This window comes from Taeniopygia guttata, chromosome Z, assembly GCF_048771995.1.
Source record: "Taeniopygia guttata chromosome Z, bTaeGut7.mat, whole genome shotgun sequence".
In the NCBI taxonomy this organism is placed as follows: domain Eukaryota; kingdom Metazoa; phylum Chordata; class Aves; order Passeriformes; family Estrildidae; genus Taeniopygia; species Taeniopygia guttata.
In genome coordinates, this window is record NC_133063.1 from 31,389,381 (window position 1) to 31,415,048 (window position 25,668).

The following is a 25,668-nucleotide window of genomic DNA, read 5'->3' on the forward strand; positions in this document are numbered from 1 at the left end:
ATCTGTGCTCATAATGCTTTCTAGCACTTTGTTCTGCATATTTGGAAGTAGATTATGCTGTTTCTTGGAGTGAAGAATAAATATCTTCATGAGGAGATTTTTATGCAGAATAAATAATCGCTTTAAATTCAAACCTAGACATATATTGCAATAGCTTTTCTTACAGACATCCTGGACAAGGACAAGTACTTACAAGCTAAGAGCTGCCAGTGAAGTCAATGGCAAAATTCCATGTGAGGTGGGAGCTTCCTTGTGAAGTTGCTTTCAGGCTATACAAGACTAGCAGTTCATTAGGGCTAGATCAAATTCACCATACGTTTGGCTGAACACAGCAAGAGGTAGGTTAATGTGAAGTTGTGATGAACTTTTAATTGAACTTTTAACCTTTCATCTCGTGCCTGCAGAGTATGTAGGTATGAAATTGAACCAATGACAGCTTGGTACAGCATAATATAAATAACTGGAGGCACAGTAGTGCTGTTCAACATTTGTAAAAGTAAAATCAAATCCCCCCTACTGTTTATTGCCAGGAAATGAAAAACGTGCAGGTGAAACTTATTTGAAAGTATGGTAATGAAAACCAGTGAAGGGAATGTGCAAAATCCAAGGCAGGCTGAGACTTTCTGATATATGGAAGACTCACAGTTTCATCTGCATAGACGGTGTATACATTCTTTAATTTTGAAACTGCTGTATGTGAAGATAAATAGAGTGGCTTTGGGTATAGTGCTGATGTGCCAGAAATGTTCTAGATTTCCTGCTTGCAAGTGAATGCCATAGTCTGCAGATTTATAGCTGTGGAAGGTGGTTCTGGATTCTGCCAACTAGATTATTAGTAGGTACTTCAGTAAAAACTGATGTTTTAATCTGATCAAGAAAGCAGAAAAGTGTTTCAAGTGAGCAGCAGAATGAAAAAAGCTGTAGTTCAAGAGAGTACAGTTAACAAAAGAGAGTACATTTTACTGTCTAAGCCAAAAAACAGACTCCATAAATGAACCCAGCCTATTTTAAATTATTTTTAATGTAGGACCTTACAGAGAGGTGCAATGGAGAAACGCTGACCCAGCATTAACATGGGTTCCCGTTCATGTCCTCTCTTTTTTAGTTTATTTCATTGACCCCTCTCAGCTACATCCTGTTAACAAGTCAGCTCTGTGCAAGTCAGCTCTTCCTCTTATCAGTTTAGTTAAAATACCTATTCTGATATTTTTGCAGTTGGGCTTTCTTTTCACCTACCACTAGTGACCCTCTTTGATCTTCCACATCAGAGTGCAAAAATTCTAGGATGTGGTACTAAACCAGTCTCGGTAAACATGTTCATGTTTGCCAACTGCAGAGATTGGTCTGAGTAATTTTGCATCTTGAAAAAACCAAAAAATTTATGAATTATCTATTTTGATGTTACTGAGTACAGTTTAATGCAAAGGTAAAAGGTATGTCACAATAGGTTAAGCCTCAGAACACCGGTACCAGAATACCAAGTGAATGCTCAGTGGGCTAAATATACCCAAAGTCATCTGAAGCTCCAGAAGAAGTCATAAGGCTTGATTCTCTTCACTTATGCCACTATAAATCATCCTTCTTCAACAGACTTACTGCCAGTCTGTAGCAGTGTGAATGAAAGGAGAACCAAGCCCTTAATCTTTGTATTCTTGGCACCAGCATCCTCCTGATTTCAGCACATGGCTCTCTTCCTAAGGCAGTCTCACATGATCAGTTGCAAACAAGTAAAGTGCAAAGTCCACACAGGTGACTCAATTGACATTCAAGGAGAAAATAGCAGACTGAAGGTCTGGATGCAGAAAGTCAGAGAGAAATTATGCAGGAAATTTAAACAAGGAGATTAAGCTAGATCACTCTGCTAAAGTCTAAGCAGTTTCAATTACCTTACGAAACATCAATTCTTAGTGAATTGGGCCCTTATATTACCCCCTAGCCATAGTCCTTTGTCCCTCTATAGTATTGATTTAACTTTCCCTTTAATTGTCTAATTAGATTGCTATAGCTGTTAATAGGATAGCATCCAGATATCTTAACCTCTGAGATTCTAATGACTTGTGTATATTAGACCAACTATCAAATACTGATAGTATTGAATCTCTGTCTTTGTTTTAAACCTGAAAAAAAAAACTCTTTCCATTTTACAAGTGCACTTCAGAACAAGCTATAGTTTCAGAAGTGCAGCCTTTCTGAATCATTATCTGCGCTTGTAGGCACTAAGTGCTTTTACTCTGCCTCTGTTACTTGATTACAGCACTCCAAATGAAAAGTTTTTCCAAATAATGGAAGCACCTAAACCAGATTTTTTTAAAGTGTGTCTATTTGATTTTTATATGTTTTCTTTAAACAAAGACATTTGAAAAGCACTATGTGTACAGTTATTCGGATGCTTTGTTTTAAAACAAAGGCAGAATTGGTTTTTCAGATGTTTTTGTATTAACCATTATTAACACAGTTACTGGCCACATCTCAGATGTGCTAAAACCTCATTAAATTTCAACAAATTTTATTTGCAAGTTAAAGTGGTAAAATGTGTAATGGGAAAAAAGGCCCACTATATGTTGAGAACTATATAGCGCATTGTAAAGGCTTGATAATGGTTGTGTGTGAGAGGGCCAGGCCTGGGTTGCCTGCCACTTCAGCCTTTTCTCTGTTTATGAGACAAACTTAAGTAGGTCATACATTTGTGGTGCTACTCTCCTCAGAGGTGAAATTCACCCAGTGGGACTGGCTAGTCAGGCACTGACAGGACACTGTGACACTGTTTACAGGAGCAGTATCACTGCCTAGTAGTGTTTGCAAATACAGCTCTAACACAACTGGGACAGGCTATTAAGGTTTAATCTGCTCCTGCCCCGCTTACTCAAAATCAAATGGAAAAAAGTTTGTCTCAATTAGCTGTGTAAGCTTGCTTCCCAGTGAGTACTAGACTAATATATTAGTAACAGAGAGAATAAATATATTGATTCTTTGTGTTTGTGTGGAACCCCTCTCTACCTAGTGACCATCTGGTACACATTAATAGCTTCACAAAGCCTTAGCTTTCCATTACCAGGAAGTTCTCTGTGTATTGGCAACGTATGGTTCAAGAATTTTTTTCCCCCTGAAAAATGTGTCCCTTAGGCATGTACTTCCTCTAGATTTCTGTATTATGAAATGTTTTTCATTAACCATACTTATAGCTTTTCCCTAGAACTCTTCCTTTAAGCACATTTAAAAGTGCAAGTGTCTGGAAAGAGATATAGGCATATAAATGCATAACAAACAAAGGCACAAAATATGATTGCTACTTGGCAAGATTTTCTTCTCTTTTACCTCCTTATCAAGCAATGAGTAATTGCTTTCTTATGTTGAGTGCAGTGCTATGTATAAGCTGACCAAATACTATACACATTATTGTTGTTGCTGAATGGGGTATAATCTTGAAGACTTGAGCCATATGAGTGTTTGCACTGTTGTTTAATCCTTAGGGAAAAGAAAACATGAAAATTCCATAATTTCTATTTTCTAGCCTGTTCTCTGCTTTTTTATTTGTCTTGTTCCTTGAGGATGAGCATGGGAGTTGACAAGCGTAAAATAGTGTTGGAGTTAATGGCTTCAGGATCCAGCATATTCTTGCTTTTAGAGGGGGGTTGTTTTCAGTTGCTGGACCTCTACCTGTCCCTTTGGACACAAACAGTCCCGCTGCAGGACTGCTGTGGAGCAGGCAGCACATTTGGATTGGAGTTCAAATGGAGTCCTCTATCTGTGTTACAAATGTCCCCAGCCATGATGGAGCTTGTGGAAACCTTTTAAAAGAAGATAGCATTTGGCTTCTCTTTTCTATTTGGGTGACATTCAAAACTCTGTCTTAACAAAGCACATAATTTTATTTGCTACTTTAAAGAAAGATGGCTGGGAGAAAACACACATTCTACCATGAGAGGGTAAAAAAATAATCCATTGCCCTTGTCAGTATAAAACCTTCAGACTTACATCCAGAGCTAAATTGTGTTAACAATTTGTTGTACTTGAAGTTGTAGCTTCATGTTGAGAATACTGTAAATTTAACCAATTTTCCTTCCTAAGCATACAAGTTAAAGGAGTTCATTGGGACCATGTCCTATACAAAACATAGTCCGAAGTGCACCCATATATAATTTGATTCAATAAATCAAAAACAGTCCCCAAAAACTTACAAAGGAACACAGACTTTTTTTTACTCTAAAGTTATTAATATTCAACAGGATTTCTTTAAATCATAGCATCTTAATAGAAGTTGCAGCATTTTGCTGACTTCATCAGTAGTTCAACACCATGAAGCTGGTGAAAGGGCTGAATAAAAAGAATCATGTGGATGTGGATGCATCTAAAAGCTTGGGGACATTGGTGGACAGCACATAGATTTTTGATTGTTGGAGTAGAATTGAGAATCCACATTCATTATTTCTCTCTAGACTTCTGAGAGCTGGGGCTGTATGGCTTTAGGAGCCATTTAAAACAGCATTTTGAGATGCAGCTTTCAAAAGTTTTATGGTTATCCAGGAGCTGTTTAAAAGAAACTACAGAAGTACAGGCTCTACCGGCCCAGCTCTGTGCCTTTTGTGTGAAGCTTAAATTTCAGCTCCTTGTGTTCATCTGTCTCTGTCTCAGTTTCTCTCAAATTATTTTTCTGAGCAGTGAAGGAAGATCAAGGAAAGGAGCAGGGAGAGAATCCCTGCTAGGGCAGCCTGTAGCCTGCTGATTGGAGCCCTCTCCAAGTGAGATTCAACTAAGGAAGGAAAAATAATTTGCTGGGCTGTTCAAAAGGAGACAGGAGAAAGGAGGGCTGCTGTCAGTCTGTCTAGTGTTATCTGATGAAAAATGTTATATACCATTCTGTCTGTGAATAATCCAATTCTGTTAGTTTGTGTTTGAGCATATGTCAAAAACCCTTTTTTTAATGGAGTCCTTAAGAAAAGTAGGTAAGGGGATATAGCTACTCCACATCAAATTAAGGAGGCCCAGAACTCCTTGATATAATAACTCACTTTTTCACATGTGTCAAAAGAAAAATTTCAGAATGGTTTTGTGGCCAAAATGTTGTGGTGTTTATGGCATTTGGTGCCCTCTCCCTAAAGCAGCTGAGCCACTGGAAAGTCCATGTGGGAGCTGTCTTCCAGAGACATCTCAAGCATTTTAGGTGCCGATGTACTTTTCAGCTCCAGCTTCAAAGAGTGTATGGCTCTGCAAACATGCTGCTGTGAAACCACATTTCAAATTGTGCTGTGTTTCCAGTGGGGCAAGTTCTGTGAGTGTGTTGTTTGTTGGGGTGCATATGATATGCAAGAAGCAGATCAGTCTTGTTCAGGGCAACAATAAGAATGTCTAGGAAAAAGCATGTGAGACCTCAGTCTCAGCTGCTGCTGGAGTCATGGGTTCTTGGGCAGATTCACATGCTGAGGCACTGTCTGCACTGTCACTCTGAGTAGAAATGGTGCTCAGTCTTGTGCTTATTTCAGACCCATTTTGGGCCATCAGCTCAGACAGAGCCAATAGTGATGGTGCAAGCAGGTGTGAGCAGCTGGCCCAGGACATTTTCTATCTGGCGAGGAGTGCTGCAGTTTGAGCACACTGGTGTTAGGCAGTCCTTCATTCCCCTGGGGACATGAGGTAAAGTGCCTCATGATATCACCATTTTGTAGTTCTTCTGGTGTTCCCATTCAGTTCCAGCCATTTTGGACATTGTTCTGTTTTACACTGATTTTTTATTTGCTTTTTTTGACTGAGCCAGTATCAGATAGCATGGGCTGACACTTCAGTTTCAGTCAGGCATGTGTGCTGAATCCAGCCAAAGGATGCTTGACTCAGATGAAGTGTGCTTACCCTCTTGCATATGCATTTAACTTGGTCAAGAAGCGCAGAACTGCCAGCTCACTGGCAGCACCTTTTAGCACCCTGATCTGGAAAGTTCAAATCCCCTCTTCCTTCGGAGTCACATTTTGAAGGCCTTTTGAAGCATTACTCGGTCTAAGACAAGACATTTACGGAAGCAAAGCAGTCTGTACATCCCTGAGCATGGGAAGGTAGCGTGGTAAGTGACTAATGAGACTTGTCTTCCCTACCTGTATTTATAATGTGAACAGGACACTCCAGTTCCCTAGTCCCAAGCACCACCACTTCTGACTCTCGTGCTCGACAGGGTTATGATGCTAGGGGACGCATGCTGGATTGGAAGGATCCACTTGGTTCATCTGAAAATACAGATCCATATGTGGCAGTTTCATCACATAATCATCAAGACAAGAAGGGTAAGGCCTTGGAAATGACATCCTGTGGTGAGGAGGGAGGGGGAGGAGGACTAAAGTGTAACTGCTTCCAGCTGGCTCAGAGTAACATGTAATGGAACTCCCTGCTATAATTAAAAGCTTATCGTAAAGTCTGAAACTAAACAGCCAATCTTAGACTCAGTCCTAGATAATTCACTGCCTGAGGGAACCACACAAAACAAACAGAAGTGTATGCCTTTATAGGGAGTTTTTTGCATGTGTATGGGAAGCAGGAAAGCGGGGAATTTAGCTCTCTTTAAATTTGACCTGCCCTGTTCTCTGACAAAGCAAGATCCATGGCTTCCTATTGTTCTTAAGGATGAATTTTTATATTGCCTTTCTCTGAATTCCCAAGGCAGCACCACAGTTCTCAGCTAATTTCACATTATTTCCATCTCTCAACAACCACAGAATCATAGAATCATAAAGTGCTTTGATTTGGAAGGGAGCATAAAAATCATCTTATTCTAATCCCATAACCAGAAGGACTTTCCTGTTTACCAGGTTGTCCCAAACCCATTCAACCTGGCCTTGAACACTTTCAGGAATAGACCATCAGCAACTTCTCTGGGCAATCTGTTACAATGCTTCACCACCCATCCTCAGAGTACATAATTTCTTCCCAATATCTAATTTAAACCTTTCCCCTTTCAGTTTGAAGCCATTTGCCTTTTCCTACCACATGCCCTTGTAAAAAGTCCATCTCCAGCTCTTATATATCCCCCTCTAGGTACTGGAAGGCTGCTATAACATCTTCCCAGAACCTCCTCTTCCTCACCCTGAGCAACCCCTGCTCTCTTTGTCTTCATAAGAGCGGTTCTCCAGCCCTCTGATCATCTTTGTGGTCCATGTCTTTCCCGTGCTGGGGACCCCAGAGCTAGACACAGCACTCCAGGTGGGGTCTCACGTGAGCAGAGCAGAGGCACAAAATCCTCTTCCTCACCCTCCTGTCCACACTGCTTTGGATGCAGCCCAGTATACATTTGGCTTTCTGAGCTGTGAGTTGCCGTGACTCAGGTACTTTACATTTGACCTTGTTAAACCTCAAGGTTCCCATGGGCCTACTTCTCAATCTTGTCCAAGTCCCTCTGGATGGCATCCTATCCTTCAGGTGCATCAGTCACACCACACATCTTGATGTCATCTTCAAACTTACTGCAGGCTCACTCAATGCCACTATGTCATTTATGAAGACATTGGTCCCAAAACTGACCCCTGAAGACTTGTCACTGATCTCCATTCAGACCTCAATCCATAGACCACTATTCTCTGAATAAGGCTGTCCAGTGAATTTCTTATCCATTAAATTGTTCACCCATCAAGTTCATCTCTCTCCAATTTGGAAAGAAGGATGTTGAGGGGGACCATGTCAAAGGCCTTACAAAAATCCAGATAAATGACATATGTAGTTCTTTCCTTGTCCATTGATGGACTCTCTCTATACCAGGTTGGTCAGGCAATACTTGCCTTTGGTGAAGCCGTGCTGGCTGTCTTGAACACCTCCCTGTCCTCCTTGTGCCTTAGCAGAGGTTCTAGGAAGATATGTTCTGTGATCTTCCCAGGCACAGAGATAATGGGACTGACAGTTTGATGGTTCCCAGGGCCCTTCTTTCCACCCTTTTTTAAGATGGGCACAATATTTCCCTTTTCCAGTTACCTGACTGCCACACTTTACAAATATCATAGACAGTTGGCATGGTAATTAAATCAGCCAGTTCCTGGGACTCTGGGATACATCTCACAATGTTCCATAGACTTTAGTATGTTCAGGTTCTTCAAATGATCCCAAACCTCATTTTCTCTTGCAGTGGGAGGGACTTTACTCCCCCAGCCCTGTCTTGTGGACCAGTAAAGAGGCGTGGGCAGAGAGGTTGTGAGAGAAGACTGAGGCAAAATTGTTGTTGAGTGCCTCAGCCTTGTCCTCATGCCAGCCTTTCTTGCCAGGTGGAGTACATCTTCTTCACCTTCCTTTTCTGGCTGACATGCCTGCAGAAGCCCTTCTTGTTATTCTTGGCATCTCTTGACCCCATCTCTTGACTACACCTTGACCCCATCCATACACAACCAGACTGTGTTCCTATACTCTTTCCATGATACTTGTCCCTTTTTCCACCACCTCTGCATTTCATTTTTGCCCTTTAGTTCAGTTAGTATGTCCCAGTACAGCCATTCAGTCTCTTGTCTTTCTTATCCAATTTCTTTCACCTGGGTTTCACTAGCTCTTCCCTCTTGGGAGATACCCTTAAAGATCTGTCAGCTCTGTTCTGCTCCCTTGTCCTTGAGAGCAATTTCCCAGGGGGTCTGACCTTCTTGAAGAGCTGAAAGTTTGCTCTTCTGAAATGCAGGGTCCTCACTTTACTCTTTGCCTAACCCATATGCCTGAGGACTGTGAACTCCAGTGCATGATCACTGCAGCCCAGGCTGCTGCCATTCATAACATCACTGATCAGTTCACTGAGCTGGTGACCATCAGGTCCAGTATCCCAGTATACATAAGGAAAGCCTGCTCTAGTTTAAACATTGAGTAAGCTGGGAGTAGTCTCAGTCACTGGTCCTCAGTCCCACTGCCTTCAGTGAAACCTGAGAAAAAAATTCCTTTTAGAGTGTGGTCATTAGTGTGCATTAAATGATGCATAAATGACTGCTCATGGAGAGGTTCTATGTTTTGTTTTTCACACACCAAAAGGCTGGGATTTAGGTGTCATTTCACAGTCCTCAGACCAGTGCTGAAGCATAAGGGTCTAATACAACCACAAATCCTGTCCTTTGCCTTTCATTCCTCCTTTGCTGCACATATAGAGGATTAGGCAGAGAACTGCCAAAATTTGCTGCTTGAACATAGAGAAGAAGAACCTTTTCTTCTATGCAGAGGTGGTGGTGCCCCTCATTGCAACTTGACCCTCATCATTCTTTCAGCTCCTTTTAATCTGTATCTCAGAGACTTTAATATGGTTCCTTTTAAATGGAGGAGTTAGATTCAAACAGCTCCACTGCCTAGAGAGATCTGAATCCTTGTTATTCTTCTCCAGGGTGTTCTTAGATCTCTTCTTTCAATCTCTGTTGAAGGTATTTTTCTCTGTGTGGACTAATTAAGTACTCAGAGTGTCAGAAGGAAGATGAGTATGAGCAAAACTCACTTGCTGAGTGGTTAGGGCATTCACCAGGGGCAGGAACACACAAGTTCAGTTGTTTCTGCTATGAATACTTGATATCAAACACTTAAAATATTAATTGAAATGTGGATTCCAGTCTCTACTGTTCATGCATTTTATATGAAAAACTCATTAGACAAAAGCATCAGCTGTTCCAAGAGAAGCTACTGGCATGCCAGACCTGATATTTTGCATTGTCTGCCCAAAGTAGTAGGTTACTAAGTTTCCTCTATTCTTCCCCCTCCATCTGGCCCACTGACCCTTGAATCCTTTGCATTACTTGTGGCGGCTTTCATGAGGCCTGATGAGTACATTAACATCACAGAACATTCTTCAGCAGAGCTACATGAACAGCTGCTGGTGGTCTGGGCCCAGACTGTGACCTGAATGCCTGTCATTCATTACAGCCTCAGATACACAATGCCCCCCATAGTCCAAGGATATCCGGGGTTTCTCACTGAATTCCCCAGGATTGACCTCAAAGAGCCTTCACAGTCCCTTACCATAAAGGTAATGGGTGTCACCTGGCTGGCCCAGCAGAGGCAAAGCCTGAAGCACTTTTCCAGCTGAGGAGGCTGGTCAAATGAGGTGGGAGATACCATGGAAAATATTAATCTAGTAGCCTTAGCTTTTAGGCTTATTGTCAGGAAATAGAATATGAAGATTTAAACTCCCACGGGCAGAGGATGTAAACTTGTCCCCCACCTTCCAGCTAATTAGCTCTTCCTACAGAGAAAAGGAAAAACTACACCTGTTTGAACAATATCTTTGAAGAGCTTCATCCTGTAGATTCTGGGAGAATAACTGCAAAATTTAAACCAGAAAAGTTAATTTCTAGAACCAGATTGGTCTTACCTGTGTGTTAAGCACAGGGCCACTTTGCACCCTGCAGACCTGGAGGCTGCTGAGCCTTGGCAGAGGAAGAATTTCAGGTGGACTCAATACTCAAAACCTTAACTTCAGGTGTAAGGGAGTGACAGTACTGAAGATGAAACTTCACAATCCAGTTTTAAACTCCAGTTTAAGCTTAGTTTGAGATATAATTTTTTAAATTCCTTGTCCCTTGCTCTTCATTTGTAGAAAGGCAGGTAAGAAAAAGGGGTATCACTTACCAGAGGGGTATCACTTAGCAGGGGGAAGGCAGAGAACATGTGATTTACCTAGCACTCCTCTTTCATCCCAGCAATATCAATGATAATACTGACAGCCAAAAAAGGAGGATCTTTTCTTTCTTTGTTCAATCTATTGGTAACACCTGTTAAACCAAAAACTTCAGGCAAGAAGTATTTCTTGTATTTCAGACATTTCTTCTCTTGTTCATCCTGAAAGGGGAGGAGGGAGGGTGGGAAGGCAGGCAGGCATGCAGAAAGGAAGGCAGAAAAGAAGGAAGGATGGACCCTTGTACGAAACTCCTCTGCTGGAGTGGTGTCAGAAACCACCAAAAGTGGGAGATCTGCCCCTTTATGTACCCTGAGGATGCAGATAAGGATATGCATTTTAATAGCACTGTTTGTTGTGTGTGGGTCCCTGCTTCACAAGTCTTCTGAAAAGCATTGCTTAATAGATGGAAAACTAGGTCTTAAAAGCATCTTGTATGCCACTAGCAGCTTTCAGATGAGCATCCATGAAAATATTAATAAATGTATAAGCTGTTGAATTCTAATAATTTTCACTTCAATTCACTGACTGATGAAGTGGCTTACATTCAATACTTCCCTCCCCAGGGAGTGATGGTTACCAAAGAGCCTTATAAGCACTTGACAGGGTCATTTAAATATCATGCATTCTTTCGTGCCTAATTATGAATATTGACAAAGCTGGAAGCAGGCTACACCCATCAAAACAATGGCGGCAGAGGTGACCGCATGTTGTTCACCATGACCATCCACTTGTGTGTTGTTACTCCTTGCCTTGCCCAGTCAGAGCCAGTTGGCTCCAAAATTCTATTGAGTTATTGTTTCAAAAGGGCAAAGGAAGGAGTCCTTACACAAAATTAAATCAATAAATGTTACACTTACAATCCTTTTATCAAGATTTTGTTTCCACTTTTGCTGTAATTTCTTTTGCTTTCACACATTCACAAAGAAAATTTTAATGTTTTTAATATTTTCTCCTTGTTTTGCAAGGTGCTTTGTGTTTTTCTTCATTGGTTGTGTCTATTCCTTTGAGCAGTGTTTTCTTTCTTTTTCTGTTCTCACAAATGGCTCCTTACTGAGTGTACTAATTGTATAAGAATCCTTGCTGTTTCCTTTACTGTAACATGGTTGCTTTGATGATGTCACATCCATCCATATGCTTCACTCTTAATTCAGTGCAGGCATCTTGGGGAATATCTGGGGGTGTGAAGACGGGGTTCTTTAAAAGGGTTGACTCATGGGAATGTGACATTTGTGTGCCACAGCTTTAGTAGCTAAATATACTCTGGGACTGTTGTTTCTGAGCTACATCACATTTCTTGCCAAGATAAAAATGTGTAGTCCAACCCATAGAGTGGGAATTGTGCATTGCCATCACATTGGCATTTTCATTTTGGCCATTAAGGAATCCACAAAAAAACCAGCTGTGATTGGGCAAATTGTAACCTTCTTTCCTAGTCTCCCATCTCCCCAAAAAACTAAATTAAACCAAACTGAAAAAAAAAAAGAACAGTGCATGTTCTAGAGTATGTTTATGTTTTGTTTTCTTTCTTGCTGTGTTTTAGTGTTAATTTAATTGCGTTTCTCACCTTTGTTGAAACAGTTTCCCTAAGATGCTTTCCCTAACCTTGCTGCCTAACAGTTTCCCTAACCCTGCTGCCATTGTACTTGGTGTTCCTCCTCCACAGTCGGAGTCATGAAGCTCCTCCTGTGGAGCACTCCAAGGCTTTACCCTCTACACCTCAGTAGCGCCGTAGTGCTGCGTCCTTCTGTAGTCACCCTACTAACAAAGGGGGGAGTAGAGATGTACAGCTCTTTGACAGGGCCTCCACGAAGAAAGCAATGTGGTTTTCTTCAAGGGCTCTGTCCCTCATTACTCTGCTGCCCTTCTCTGCTGCCTCCTGTCCTTCCTGCTTCCATTCAGAAATGTCTCATGCTTTTCTAGTACTGGGTTCATTAGTGCAAATGTAGCCAACAGCTCGGTTTTCTCACACATTCCCTATCTGCCTGAAATCTGTGCCTGTTAATCACTGTTCTGATAAATTGGTTGAAAATTCAGGTTATGATTTTGTGGCTCTGCTACAGCTTCTTCTTCACAGCATTCAGGTGGAAGTGGCTGAGCTGGGCACTGAACAGCAAAAGTGTAGTGGTTAGCAGTCTTTAATGTTTGTATACTTACTTGGTTCAGCACTCCTTAGGTGAAGATTGTGAGTGGTATCTCCTTTCCTTAGCAAGCCTTTTATTGATATCCATATAACTAAGGTAAAAGGCTGATAAGAAGTGGGATGTGATGAACAGAGAGTTAAGAGTTGCTGGTTTATTTGGATATCAAGAGGGCTGCTTTAGAGACAGAATCTGGTAGCACCTATTATTTTATAGATTGTAAAATCTATATTATTATTATCTATAGCTGTAGCTCTTCCTCTGGTACATAATTAACAATTGTCAATTCCTTTTTTTGGAGAGGGCTGTGCTCTTGGGGACCCCAAGAGCCGCTCCTTTCAAAACCTGCCTCCAGAAGATATTTCATACTGTACACAAGTGGCAGTGTTACTAAATTTTACTGTGATTATCACTACTTGAAAGATTTGCCAAGTGCTGACAATACTTGTCTCTGGAGAGTCTGCTAATGTTCAGGCAGATTCTGCTGCAGTGAGACAAAATAATAAGAAACTTCAGGTACAGTTATGATAAAGAATGTAAAGTACTGACATAACAAGATATTTTACAAGTAGACATGAAATGAATGGGGAAAAAATCTGTGACAAAACAAAGCTTCAGACTTTTTTTCATTAACTAAACAATTAATATTCATCACAGGAGAGCTGAGTTTTGCATCAAGAAGTACATTTGCAGAGTATGCTTTTATACAAAAATATTGTTATATGCTAATATGTACAAGGATCTAGAAGATTCAAAGCAATTTCTGTATCAGAGAAAACAGAGGAATGTTATTATGTTGTTGGCATTATGTAATAAATCAGATGAGGAAATGAGGAATTGAAGTGGCACAAAAATGTGTCAAAACTTAGGTTTTGAGTCAGTGTTTGCAGGTCTGAGTGGAAGGGCTTAGACTTTCAATGTGTGGAGGTGAAGCAAATACTCAGTATTTCATCAGTGCCATTGTCCTGACACTGTCAGAAGGAACTGATTGATCCTAAAACAAGTGTAAGGCCAGTGAGAGGAGTTGCACCATAGCCAGTTCTGCCTGGATGGATTGGGAAGAGATGTATTCACCCAAAGCATGTGCATCTGGGGGAAAACTATGCAAACACTGCTATTCTTTCCCATATCTCAAACCATTGTACGCAGAAATATAAAACAGTTACAAGTACCTTGCATATCACTAAAATTCACGTGCTGAGGAAACAATGAAGATTGAATCAGACCAGCTCCTTCTTTTATGATAAAGTTCTCTGCCCAGAGTCTCTGAAGTTGTGAGAAAGGGAGTAGAGAATTTGCTCTGATTCTGTGGTTCTGTAGCATTTGGCTGAGATTTAGGGTGAGAGGTGTAGTTACTCAGAATTGTAGTGGTTCACAAAGTGATTTTACCTAGACACCACGATGCAGGACTTAGTTCATTTAAACTTGTATAAAGCTACATCTAGATTAAAATGTACTGACTTCTCATTAGGATGAAAACAGAGATTGGTTGGATGAGTCTGTGCCAAACAAAGCTCTGTAGATTTTTTTCTGAAATATTCTTAAGTAAATCAGCGTCAGCTTACTGTAAACATCCCTGTTTCCAGAGGGAGGCCTTATATACTGGTTGCTTGGTTGAAATCTTTAAAAAAAATTTTTTTAGAACAAACAACCAACCCTATATTTGCCTAAAATGCCTCTAATAATCAACTTGTCCAGGAGCTGGATGTCCCATAAACTAATCCCAGCACACCTACTGTGGGGCACTGTTTCAGCACCGTATCAAACAAATGCCTGAAAGCCATTGTTAGCATTTGAATGGGACCAAATTTCCCAGTATAGTTTTTAGTGGCCAGATACCTGAGTCACTAGCCCAGGCTAATAACTCACAAACATGCCAGAAGATTGATGATCTCACCACACTGGAATGGCTGGTGTCCTGTGACATGCACCGGGAGGGCTGTGCAGTCAGGATTAAGTGAACACACCAGACTTGTCCAGAGAAATGACACTGATCCTTCTTCTGTTCTGTCTTGCATGTATGAGCTGTCTGCTCCCACAGCTAGAGACAGCTAATCATCTCAGATTACATCCTCAAGTTCAAACAGTGACAGTAGCAAAGTAGATGCTAATTAATAAAATGTAAATTTTATATAAAATTAATGAAAGAAGAATGCTGGGAGGATGTTTCTGATAGCTGATTTTAGTAAGTTTCTCTGAGAACAAGAGTGAAGAGATGGAGCAGAGACAAGGCATTCAGAAATGATGTCAGGAGCTAAATCCCTGAGCAGGGATTTTTCCCTGAGAGGGAAAAATCTTTAAGCCAATTTTAGTCAAACAAGGGGTTATTATAGAGTATGGGGCAGTGATTTAGTGTGCCTTCTGTGTGACTACGTCTGCATTTCAAACCTTATCTAAAGAAAGCTCCAGCTCATTTAGTCACAGATTTTCTATAGTGGCCATATGAAAGTTTAAAGAAAGGAACAGATTTAACTGCAAAAGACAGGCAAGGATAAGGAAATCAATATAATGGTGGGGTGTATTCCAGCACACACTAACTGCCTGTACCACACTTAGAGAAATGGCTATACTTTAGCACTGACGCTCACTTAACATTTTCAGAATTCAAAACATTTCTGCATTTCACTAACAGTACAGATTTCAGATTTAACTAGCAGAAGTGGAAACATGAGTGGCAAGACTAGATCCAAGAGCCATTTGCTGTTTAGTAGCAAAAAAGAAAATTACGTAATTGGTAACAGAAGAGGTTGTATTGATCTGGTTATCAAAACAGAGCTTCTCTGTTCCCATATTAGATCATACAAATAAAATAGTAGTGAATTTTATAATAGATGTTATCAAATGTGGCTTCTGGAAACAGCAGGTATCCTTGACCCGTAACTGTCCACCAGCATATATTTCAAGTCAGGCTATCCATTTCCAGGCTGCAATGAGCTGTAGAGGCTTGTCTTACTAAAAGAGGGGAAAAACTGTCATTGCCCAAGGACCCTAATGTGCTTTTCCAATAAAAGAGACCACATCTAATTTGTCAAGGCAGCTGCTCAGGGTTCAGGGCACTAGAGCTATTGTGTGGTGGAGCAGATCCCCAGCTGCATTCATCCACTGTCACCCAACAAGGATGGCTCAGTGGAAGAACACAGACTGCCTCATGCTCTTGTTTGACCTTTGTAGTACTGACATATTTACCAAGAGCTGGGAATTTGCTGTAGGATGTGCTTGCTCCACAGAGCCACTACTCTATTAGAAATAGCAAGGCATAGCTGGTGGACAGGTTACCCAGTTTCATTTCTGTGATGTTTAAATCAATTATAACGAGATGTTGTGCAAAATAAAGATGCTGAATTGGGAGGACAGTCTGGCCCTTTAAATAAGAGATTTCTGAAAGTAGTTTGACATTCAAAAGGATTTAATAGCAGAAAATCTAATAGCTGAAAGATATTTAAAGTGCCTTTTAGTTTTGTTAATGCCAGTGTACAATTAATATGTCAATATGCTGTTAAAGATATTTGAATAATTCATTTTTCTCATATAGGTTGTGCCTAGTTTCAATTACTGTATTAATTAATAGTTCAGATGTGATGTAGTAATTTTACAGTGACCTAAACATTGACAGTCCTGGTTCAGAGCACTGCTAATATGGTCTGTAAACTGTCAAACATCTAATTACCTGCCCTGTAAAAAATGCCATTTTTCTCATATTCATTAACTTTTAGTTAATGGTTATCAATATCTCTTTAATTATATAGGAGGAATCCCAAATAACTTTTCCATTTTTCTTAGTTTTCTTTGACTGTAAAATAGGCACACTTAATTTCTTGTGTCAGCATGGGCTGGTGCTTACTGAGCAACAGCATGTAGTTAATTAAAAAATGAAAAGCCTGGAGAGGACATAATTTAGATTTTGCAATCTCAGTTTTATTGAACAGTAAATACAGATAACAAATGTCATTGTGTTTGGAAAGAAGTTGTTCCTCTGAATTTCCTTTATTTAGTCAGGGTTTAGGGAGGTGTTCCTTTAAACTCTTTCATAGTCATTTAGTGAGGCACTGTAGTCTCTGCTGTCTGGTTACCATTGCTACTACTTTTGCTAGACTTTAATCATGTAGCCTTAAGATTGTGCCAGTGGCTGAGAGAGAGGATAGGGAAAAGACATGTTGTTATTCTCATATTACAAAAATGTGTCTTAAGGGCACCTTATTGAGAAGTTTTGAAGCAGAGACTGCAAATTTACCATTGTATCAAAAATGTGCATCCTAACATCCCTGTGAGGAAAAAGAAAAGGAGTTTTGTTGGCTGTCATGGTTTGACACTGGCACAATGCCAGTGCCCCCATGAAAGTGCAATCTCTCAACTGAATGCTGTGAAATGCGATCGAGAACAGAGCAAAGCAGGCCCAAGCTTAATAACAGGGAAAAAAAACTTCATTAAGCTACTACTACTATAAAAGGAAAAAGGAGGGAAAAAACCCACAAAAAATTCAAATTGAAAACCTTCCAAAGCATTCCTCTTCCCACCACCCAACTCCAACAAATCACAGCAAGACACAACTTAGACCCCAATCAGGTTTCCACCCTCCAAACAATTGATTCTCAGTCCATCGAGGGGGAGAGGGGCCCCTCCTGTGCCACAGACCCCCCAAGAAACACAGCTGCCACATCCTGTGCTTCCATGTCACACATGGCACCGCCCGGAGAAAAAAGTTTGCCAGTGGTGACCCTCTCCTTTCCATGCACAGTGCTCTCACCACCAATGCATGGATGGACAGACTACTTTTAGGATTTTTCCTTTCAAGGATGCCCTGCCAAGAGGGAAAAAACAACAGTTCAGTGTTTTCATTTTTGGGACCACAGTCCCCCCCATTTTCCCCTGGGGCCGAGGATCCAAGAACAGAGATCTCTTCTTCGTCTCTGAAGACAGGGGGCACCACCACAAACCTCTCTAACTTTTCTCTGTATGCTCCACTTCTGTCTTTTCCCAGCTGAAGCATGGTCTCTTTGGCTCACCGACATCCTCCTAAAATACAGTCTCTCTCTTAGAGGAGAAAATTGGTTCAGTCTGTGGCTACCAAGAAAAACTCCAGCCAAAAGCCACTCCATCCTCTCCCCCCAACCTTCTTTCCCTCACAAGCTCAGGTCCCAGGCTGTCTCTCTTTCCTTTAAATCAAGGAGGAGTAATATTTTACAAAGCTTTCATTTCTCAGGAAGGGTTAAAAGTCCTGACTCCCAGAGATGGCTCACTGCCCAGGCTCCAGCTCCCACAGGTGGCTGGGCACCTTGCACCTTGCGGCCCCCCCTCCCCCCCCGCTCTTCTCCTTCCCGTGGTGAACTGCTGACAAACTGCCGCTGTCTCTTGAGAGACAGAGAGAGAGAGAGAGAGAGAGACACTCTGGGGGGGAAATGCAGACATCCCAGATTTCTCCACCCTTCCATCTGCAGGGGGGTTCCAGTCCCTCCACCCTTTGGCCTACCTCAGTCAGGCCACGGGCCTTACGGGCCTTCCCCTCCCCCACCCACCACGGGCCGGGCAGGGGAGAGGCTGCACTGCACCCTGACCGGAACCAAAGGAAGCGAGTTCTCCTGGGAATTCTGCTTTTAACCCCTCTGTGTTCTCAGAGGCGTGTCCGCCCTCAATTGGTCAATATCCAAATTCACCTCTTCCTTCCAAGAAAAATTCTTTTTCCGTGTCAAACCACGACATTGGCAGAGCTGTAAGTGTTTTTTTTAAATCTCAGTTCCTCATGTCCAGAAGAGACTTGTCACAGTTAGGCAACTAAATACACAAACAACTCTGTGTACACTGAGCATTGGTGTTCTTAAACCACCAGCTGATAGTCTGATAACTCTCCCTGCCCCAGCAGAGCAGAGTAAGTCAGGGTCACTGGTGAAGTAGATTTTAACAACTCCATTGGCATTAGAAGAGCTTAGGGCAGTTTATAGAGTTGCTGCTCAGGAAGCATTAAGAAGAATTTCTGGCACAGCTATAAAATACAGCAAACATTTGGAAATGGCTGATAGCATATTCATCACCAATTTTGTGTAGGCCAGGATATTAAACTGTTGTTCTCTTAGTAGCAACCAAAGATTGCTTATCTTCTGCGAAATAAAACCTCAGCTGAGGGGACAGCTTGATAGCATTGTCACAACTGGGCATAAACTAGACAGTTCTTTCATATGCCCATCAAGGAATTTTTAATTGGAAAATAACACCAGCTGCATGCTGTCAATAATATGCCATCTTGTTCATGTTCCATCCCATCTTACCCACAATTATGATAGAAAATAAAAGAGCAGCTGTAATTTTTTATAAACAAGGCAGTTGGGGGAAAGCAGGCACATTTTTGAAGCCGTACAAAGCTACTGCTATCCACTATCATGTCCTTGTAGAAAGAAACAGAGCGGTATTTTTGGACAGCCTGAAAGATCTGCAGTTGCTAAACACAAACAGTACCACATATACAGAGAATTTAAGCATGTGCAGAAACACCTGACCTAAGCCTTCTCAAAAACAATTCCAAAAATCCATTGAGAAGCGCATATGTTCTTGATGTTTTCTTATTCTTTAAATCAGTAAATTATAATTCTTAAATAAATTCTGAATTCCCATTTGCAAGCAAGCAGGGTGAGTGCAACAGAAGCCATGATGCTGGGTGGACACTGACTACCACTGGTTTTTAAGGAAGTGGTCTTACCAAGCGGTGCAGAAAAGGCCATCGGTAGTGACTTTGAAGCCATGGCCAGCCCTGGAGAAATTTATTTCTGCTACCAGCTCATAGCTCCCATCAAACAGCTCAGCAATTCTCCATGTGCATTCGTTGCTGAATGAGTCCCAGTCAGAGCCTCTCAATGGCAGGAGTTCACTCTGTCTCCTGCCTGGTGTCTACACTGAACCTCCTGCATTCCTCACAGTCTCTGCAGAGGTTTGTGCAATCATGGCTCATAACAAGGAACATAAAGAGCATTGCTCTTTTTTTGCAGACAGCATTCAGCTTTATCTCTACAAAACAGGAGTCTCTATTCAGTGTCTTAAAGAAGTCTTACAGTTTTGCAGCACTTTATATGTTTTTTGTCTAAATATGACCAGCAACAGGCAACATCCTGAGGCAGTCAACAGGTAAAACCAATTAATTTTGTGTACAAAAGGGTTTTTTTCATATCTCAGTGTGCAGTTCATACTCATTGAACTAAATTACTAATATCAAATCATCAGCTACCCATCATCAAGACCTAGAAAAACAATACAGTTTATCTCTACTTACTCATGGCAAGACAACTTGATAACATCAGCAGTGCTTCCCTGAAAGGTTTGATCTCACCTACACTGTGTTATATGTCCCCAAGTGAAAAGACATTGTGATAAAAATTAATAGGGTTCCAATGCCAGGAAAATAAATTGGGCTTTAACCTCTTATATGGAAGTTTGTATATCTGTAGATCATTAAACATTTCTTGAGAGCTAGTCTACAAAAGTGAAAAAACCAGTCATGTTCCTTGTTGCAGGAGCTACCTTCATGTTGACTAACTAGCTGTGTAAGCTCCCTGTTTTTCCTGAAGCACTGGAAAATGCTGGGTTAAAGTAAAAGTGTGAGCAGGAAGTAGACAAACAACTGCAGTAAATCCAGAAAAGTAAAATTTGACCCAGTAGCAGAACAGATTGCAAGGGTGGGGGAGTTATTTGCAGCAGCAACACTGCTGTTTGTGAGGTTTATTAAGCAGACAGGTATGTCTGCCTTGCTGCTGCTGGACAAGTGGGATTTGAATGTATGTTGGAGAAGACACTTTTTTGCCCACACTGTTCTGGATATGTTACTGCTGGACTCAGGACAGCTTTACTGGGGCTGGGGCAGGTACCTACTTGCCAATGTATGTCCATTGAGATGAAGCTGCAGGTTCACCTCATCCAGGGAAGAGACTGGCCATAGTAATTATTGAGCATGTCAAAAAATGTACACAGGAAACATTTAATTAAGTTGTGGCAATAAAGTATAAATGTACACACATTATACCAGCTTCTGCAAGGTAGGGAGGTGCTAAAAAGAATTAGGTTTAAAAAAAAAAGCAGAGAGATAAGTAAGACAGAAAAATGCATTAAAGAAGTTATCACTGGGACAGAAAATTAAGTGAGACCACAGCAGTATGTGGGCATAAAGTCCATAAGGGAAATGCTTTCTTTTACCTCAGGATATGGCTGGAGTAACTACATTTGCTTTACTGGACATACTATGAATGTGAATTAATGTAACAGAGGAAAGAAAGGTTCTGATAGTTATACTTGAGGAGTTGTGAGATATTGAAGAACTAGCAGTAAAATTAGTCTTGCTGACTGTTACAGCCTGTATTTCAAACTCATCACAATCCCACTTAATGTATTCAAAGGGAGGTGAGGCAATGGCACTGCAATACAAACAGAAATGGCAAACTTAATATCAGACATGTATAATCTGTTTTTTTAGCAGCCCTGCAAATCTTTCTAGAAGAAGCAGTCTTCTCAGTATCCCCAGCAGGGGCATGTTTTAATTCTTAAGTCCAGGTCTTTTGACTACACCTGCTCTGTTCATGAGTGTAGGAGAAGTGGGTTTTCTTTCTGTCATGCAATATGCAGTGACGGCATTTTAATCACAGAAGGGGTTTCATCCTTCCTCTGTGTAAAGGCAGAGCTAACAAGGGGTTCAGCCATGTTCCTAGCATGCACCAGCTCAGCCCAGCTGTGGGCAGAAGGACTGTTTTTAAGAAATACAGTCTGTGTGCATGAATAAACACTGTTGCCTTGGTCACATAGTTGTTCAACAATTTAGTTATAATTTCTAGGAGCCTTGGAGAATAGGAGATATAGGGTCTTACTATTTATTGTCTTACTATTTGTCTTTGAATATTTAATATATAACTCCCGTGTTAGTTCAGTTGTGATGTGTTCAGTTGCCCTATTAGCTCAAAATTAGCATTTGCATTTTTGTGTCTTTAAACAAGATCAGATCTGATGAGGAAACAATTTTTGCTTTTAGATTATGTGCAATGTTTGAAATTTAACCCAAATTCTACCATAAGGTTGTTTGAGCTTCAGCCTGCTAAGTAGAGCTGCTTATGTTGACATTCTGCAAACTTCACTTTTTCCTGTTGTGCAGAAAGGCCATAGTTCAAAACAGGCTGTATAAAAGGAGAGGAAAAGCCACAGAATTTCTCAGTGACAGCTTCTTTTTCCTTGACACTATTAATAAAACTTCTTCCAGAAAGGCACTGGGCTGCTCTGCATACATAATGCCTGCATCAGGAAAAGGAAAAAAGCCAGAAAAAAAAAAAAAAGAAACACCCAACACTTGTTCTGTACCATCAGAGGAGCTCCTTGCAGTGAAATGGGAACTGTGAAGATGAGAGATTCACTTTGCAGGCTACAAGAACTTCTCTGGAGCCCTAAAATCATGCATATTCAGCCAAACATATGTAAATCTATTTTAACACAGCTGTGAAAGATCCCCTGAAGTAAGCTAATAAAGAGCAGCTGTATATGTTTGAGCTCATCCCAGGCATACTAGAAAGGTCCCAGAATGTGCACTGAGCTTTTTTTACGTCATTAGAGGAAATGCTGCAGACTTTGAAGGAATTTTATGTTTTAAGATGCAAAGCAGCATAAAGTTTGTTTCTGCAGAGACAAGCTACAAAAGAATTAATTTTCATTGACATTTGGATTATGTACATCTTGTTTTTAACTACTGTGAATGCCTGTGTTTTATTTTTGTTTTTTTTAAGTGACCTGATATGTCTGCTTATTCCCTATCATGCAGAGGCATCTAAAATTATCATCACTCACCGAGAAAGGGTGAGAGGTGAAGGAAAGTACTGAAATCAGGAAATTCAAAATGATCAGCCACTGCATACCACCTGCCAGTGGGAGATAGGTTGTCAAATGCTTTTTAGTGCAAGAGCTGGCCCTGAGCTTAGCCTCTGGGACAAACAAAATGGGCCTGGCTTCAGGACTGTAATGACTTTCATTATATTATATATGCAGGAGGTTGTGTCAGACAAACCTTCTCCCATACCTGCAAACTTAACAAACTGGTTCATTTACAGAGATACTGCTCAGAAGTAACAAAATTTAAAAAGCTTTAAGAACTTCCTATTCCAGTCTTTTTCAGTCTTGTCTCCCCTTCACTCCACTGGGGGTGGAAATTGTCTGAGCATGAATTTTCTGGTTCAGGTTTTGTGATGTCCATCTATAATAATCCTTGTTTCAAAATTCACAAGTGTGAATTCACAACACCATGGTGTGAATGTTATATGGCCACTGTAGCGTGCAGAAAAAATTGGATTGCAAGCTCATAATCAAACTAAAACCAGATAATTGAAATCCATTCTTAAAATGTTGCTTCAAGAGTCACAAGTTTTATCATATGGATATGTTGATCTCCCCTCCTTTCGTAAGTTACAACCATCTTTTTTCTATACAGAGTCATGTCGGCAGTCATTCATGGAAAGTGGAGAGAAATGATAAAATCATGAACCATCTGAAAGGAGAAATTAAACCACTGTTAAAGATCAGTTGATAAACTTGCCCTGGAGGTATTGTTTCTGAAATAGGTCTGATAAGGAGACAGAAAACCCTAACAGAGGACACTAGAGCTGATCAGATTGCTTAGGCAGTTTTCAAGGCTTTGTTGCAGGTTACTCCAGTCACATTATTTATTGATTCTTTTTTCATAGTTCTGAAGTATGATTTCTTCTCATACCTCCAATGATCCCCAGGCTTCTTGTAACTGAAGATTTTTTCTTTAACAAATTCATTCTCTTTCCAGTATCATGCACCCTCTTTTTCCTTGCTGCATACCACCGATCACTAGCTCAGGCAGCTGTCTTTGAGAGCCCTAGGGTAGAGTATGAGAGTAGTTGGATTGCTTTTCTCAACACAGTCATGCGAAACTTAAGAGTTGTAGACCTTTACGAGTCAACTATACAGCTTTACTGAGAGGGAAGGCAGGGGAAAGCATTTAACTATGAATGTTTGGGCTGGATTTTTTTCTAGCTGGTGACAGCAGGAGTCCAGAAAAATGGGTACTGGGTAGTATTGAACTGAGTCAGCACTATGAGTCCTGGCAGCCAGAGCAAAGATGAAGAAAAAGTGTTCTCACTGTTTTCAACAAAGCAATTTCATTAAAGTGGCAAACACAAAATCATTGGGATAATAATGTGGTTAGTTTATATCAAATCTTTAAATTATTCCTTCAGGAAAACATGAGATGAGATCTCAGAAGTGCATGGTAGCTTTTGATCATTCCTCTGTTTTTCTGACACTGAAATCTCAGAGTTCAGTCTAAATTTGTCTGGATGGTTGTTTTCTGGCATTGTTTGTTTTTGGTTTTTTTATTATTATTGATAGTTAAAATAGAGGAAGAAAGCTTGTTAATATCTGTAGGGATTTTCCAGTCTGAAATAGTCTTTTAGCAGCATGAGACTACCTGTAAACACATTTCTAACGCCTGGAGACACATGCTGGAAATCTATTCAGTAGAATTTTAAAAATATATTCTGAAGCCCATAAAAACATCCATTCATAATGAAGTTTTTCACCAGTGTTTCTTGTACACCTAATGTGAGGGAGACATACATCCTACAGAGAAACTTGCACTGAAGAATGAAATTAACTGCTGAGCTTTCCCCTTAGATAACAATAGTAAAGAAATCATTGCGCTTTCCTGGAACAATGGCTTGTTCAGTGGAAAGTCTCAAGAGAATTTGTAGCTGTTGGAGGTGGATGTGGACTTATTCCCTTTTAGCTAGAGAGGTGGCATTTAACGCAGCGATGACATTCATGCCTTAAATGCTCTTTGTGTGTGGTCTGGAGATAAATATTACCTTACTCCTGATAGTTATTCCCTCATTTCCCTTCCAAAACATTATTCTCATTTCCCACTTTGGTGTTTCAAGTTCCATGTGTGTCACCATTTTGGGCTATTACTTTACCAACTGTTGCAGGCAACTTTGGGAAGACAATGACAGCTCCCTGTGGATCTGATCACAGAGCGATTGTGGTGCATGTTGCGCCTGGTCTTCCCATTGCCCAGGACACACTTCTGCCAGCCATAAATCACTTCTTTGTCTTTACACTGCAGTAAACGGCAGTGCTCAGACTGAAAGGTGTTACTTTTCAGGACAGGTAGCTGTTATTCACACACAGGAGCTTGCAGTGGCAGACCAGGTATCACTGTCTGTCCCATGAATTAACCTCACCAGCTTTAGCCTGCTTGTGGAAAAGGGCAGCATCCAAATTCTTGTATCACTAAAAGTCATCAAACTATTCAAACTGGGGAGTAATTTGCTGCTTGTTTTCATTATTAATGAGTTGTGAGGGTTATAAGCTGGAATTTCAGTTTGTACTGAAACTGCAAAGCGTACATCAGAACTTAGACTGAAAGGAATGTGACTGTGGGGCTTTTCTTGATGTCCTGCCATTCGTGTCACGTGGGGATCCCGGTGAGACAAGGAAATTTAGGCTTTATCATGAGATCTTTCTTTTTATGGTGTACATGCTAAAAGGACACAGAGCTTTTGCTGGGCCTCTGGAGTAGAGGTCTCCTTTCTGCAAATGCCTGTTAATTGCTGCTCTCCTGAGACACACACCTTAGTTCAGATCTCTTTCCAGGGAGGCCTTTGATCAGCACTTTTCAACTGCAACTTTTTAGCAGGTTTTAGCTCCCTTTCATTTACTTCTGGGAAGATGAGTCAAAGGCTTTAGAGAAGTCAAGGGCTTTCAAACTTACTCCTTCCTGGCAAAAACTAAGCCATTTATCCTGCCAAGTGAGGAAGTTTGTCTGGTTTAACATAATTTAGCATTGGAAAATCTGCTTTGCTTTTTTCCTTTTCCTTTTTAGTTACTTTATTTTTTGGGTGCTCATAAAATTTATTGGTTTTTTTACTTGTTCTAGTGTCACCTCCCTTTGAAAGA

At 40.8% G+C, this 25,668-nt stretch overlaps 1 protein-coding gene and 1 long non-coding RNA gene across 12 annotated transcripts in view; one reads left to right on the forward strand and one right to left on the reverse strand.

Moving 5' to 3' along the window:
- The window catches only part of SEMA6A (semaphorin 6A), a 129,761-nt gene that overhangs the window by 82,036 nt on the left and 22,057 nt on the right, over positions 1–25,668 (forward strand). For 5 of the 11 annotated variants that reach the window (XM_072922442.1, XM_012577819.5, XM_030258981.4 and 2 more), the window contains one exon: positions 6,105–6,269. The exons of the other annotated variants lie outside the window; for them this stretch is intronic. In XM_072922442.1, the coding sequence (XP_072778543.1) occupies positions 6,105–6,269 (165 nt within the window). The remainder of the gene's footprint in view (positions 1–6,104; positions 6,270–25,668) is intronic. 11 annotated transcript variants of the gene reach the window in all.
- On the reverse strand, positions 16,632–22,289 carry LOC140681871 (uncharacterized). The gene is made up of 2 exons (XR_012053066.1): positions 18,206–22,289; positions 16,632–17,751 (listed from the first exon to the last, which is right to left on the reverse strand). It is a non-coding gene; the product is annotated as an uncharacterized lncRNA (long non-coding RNA).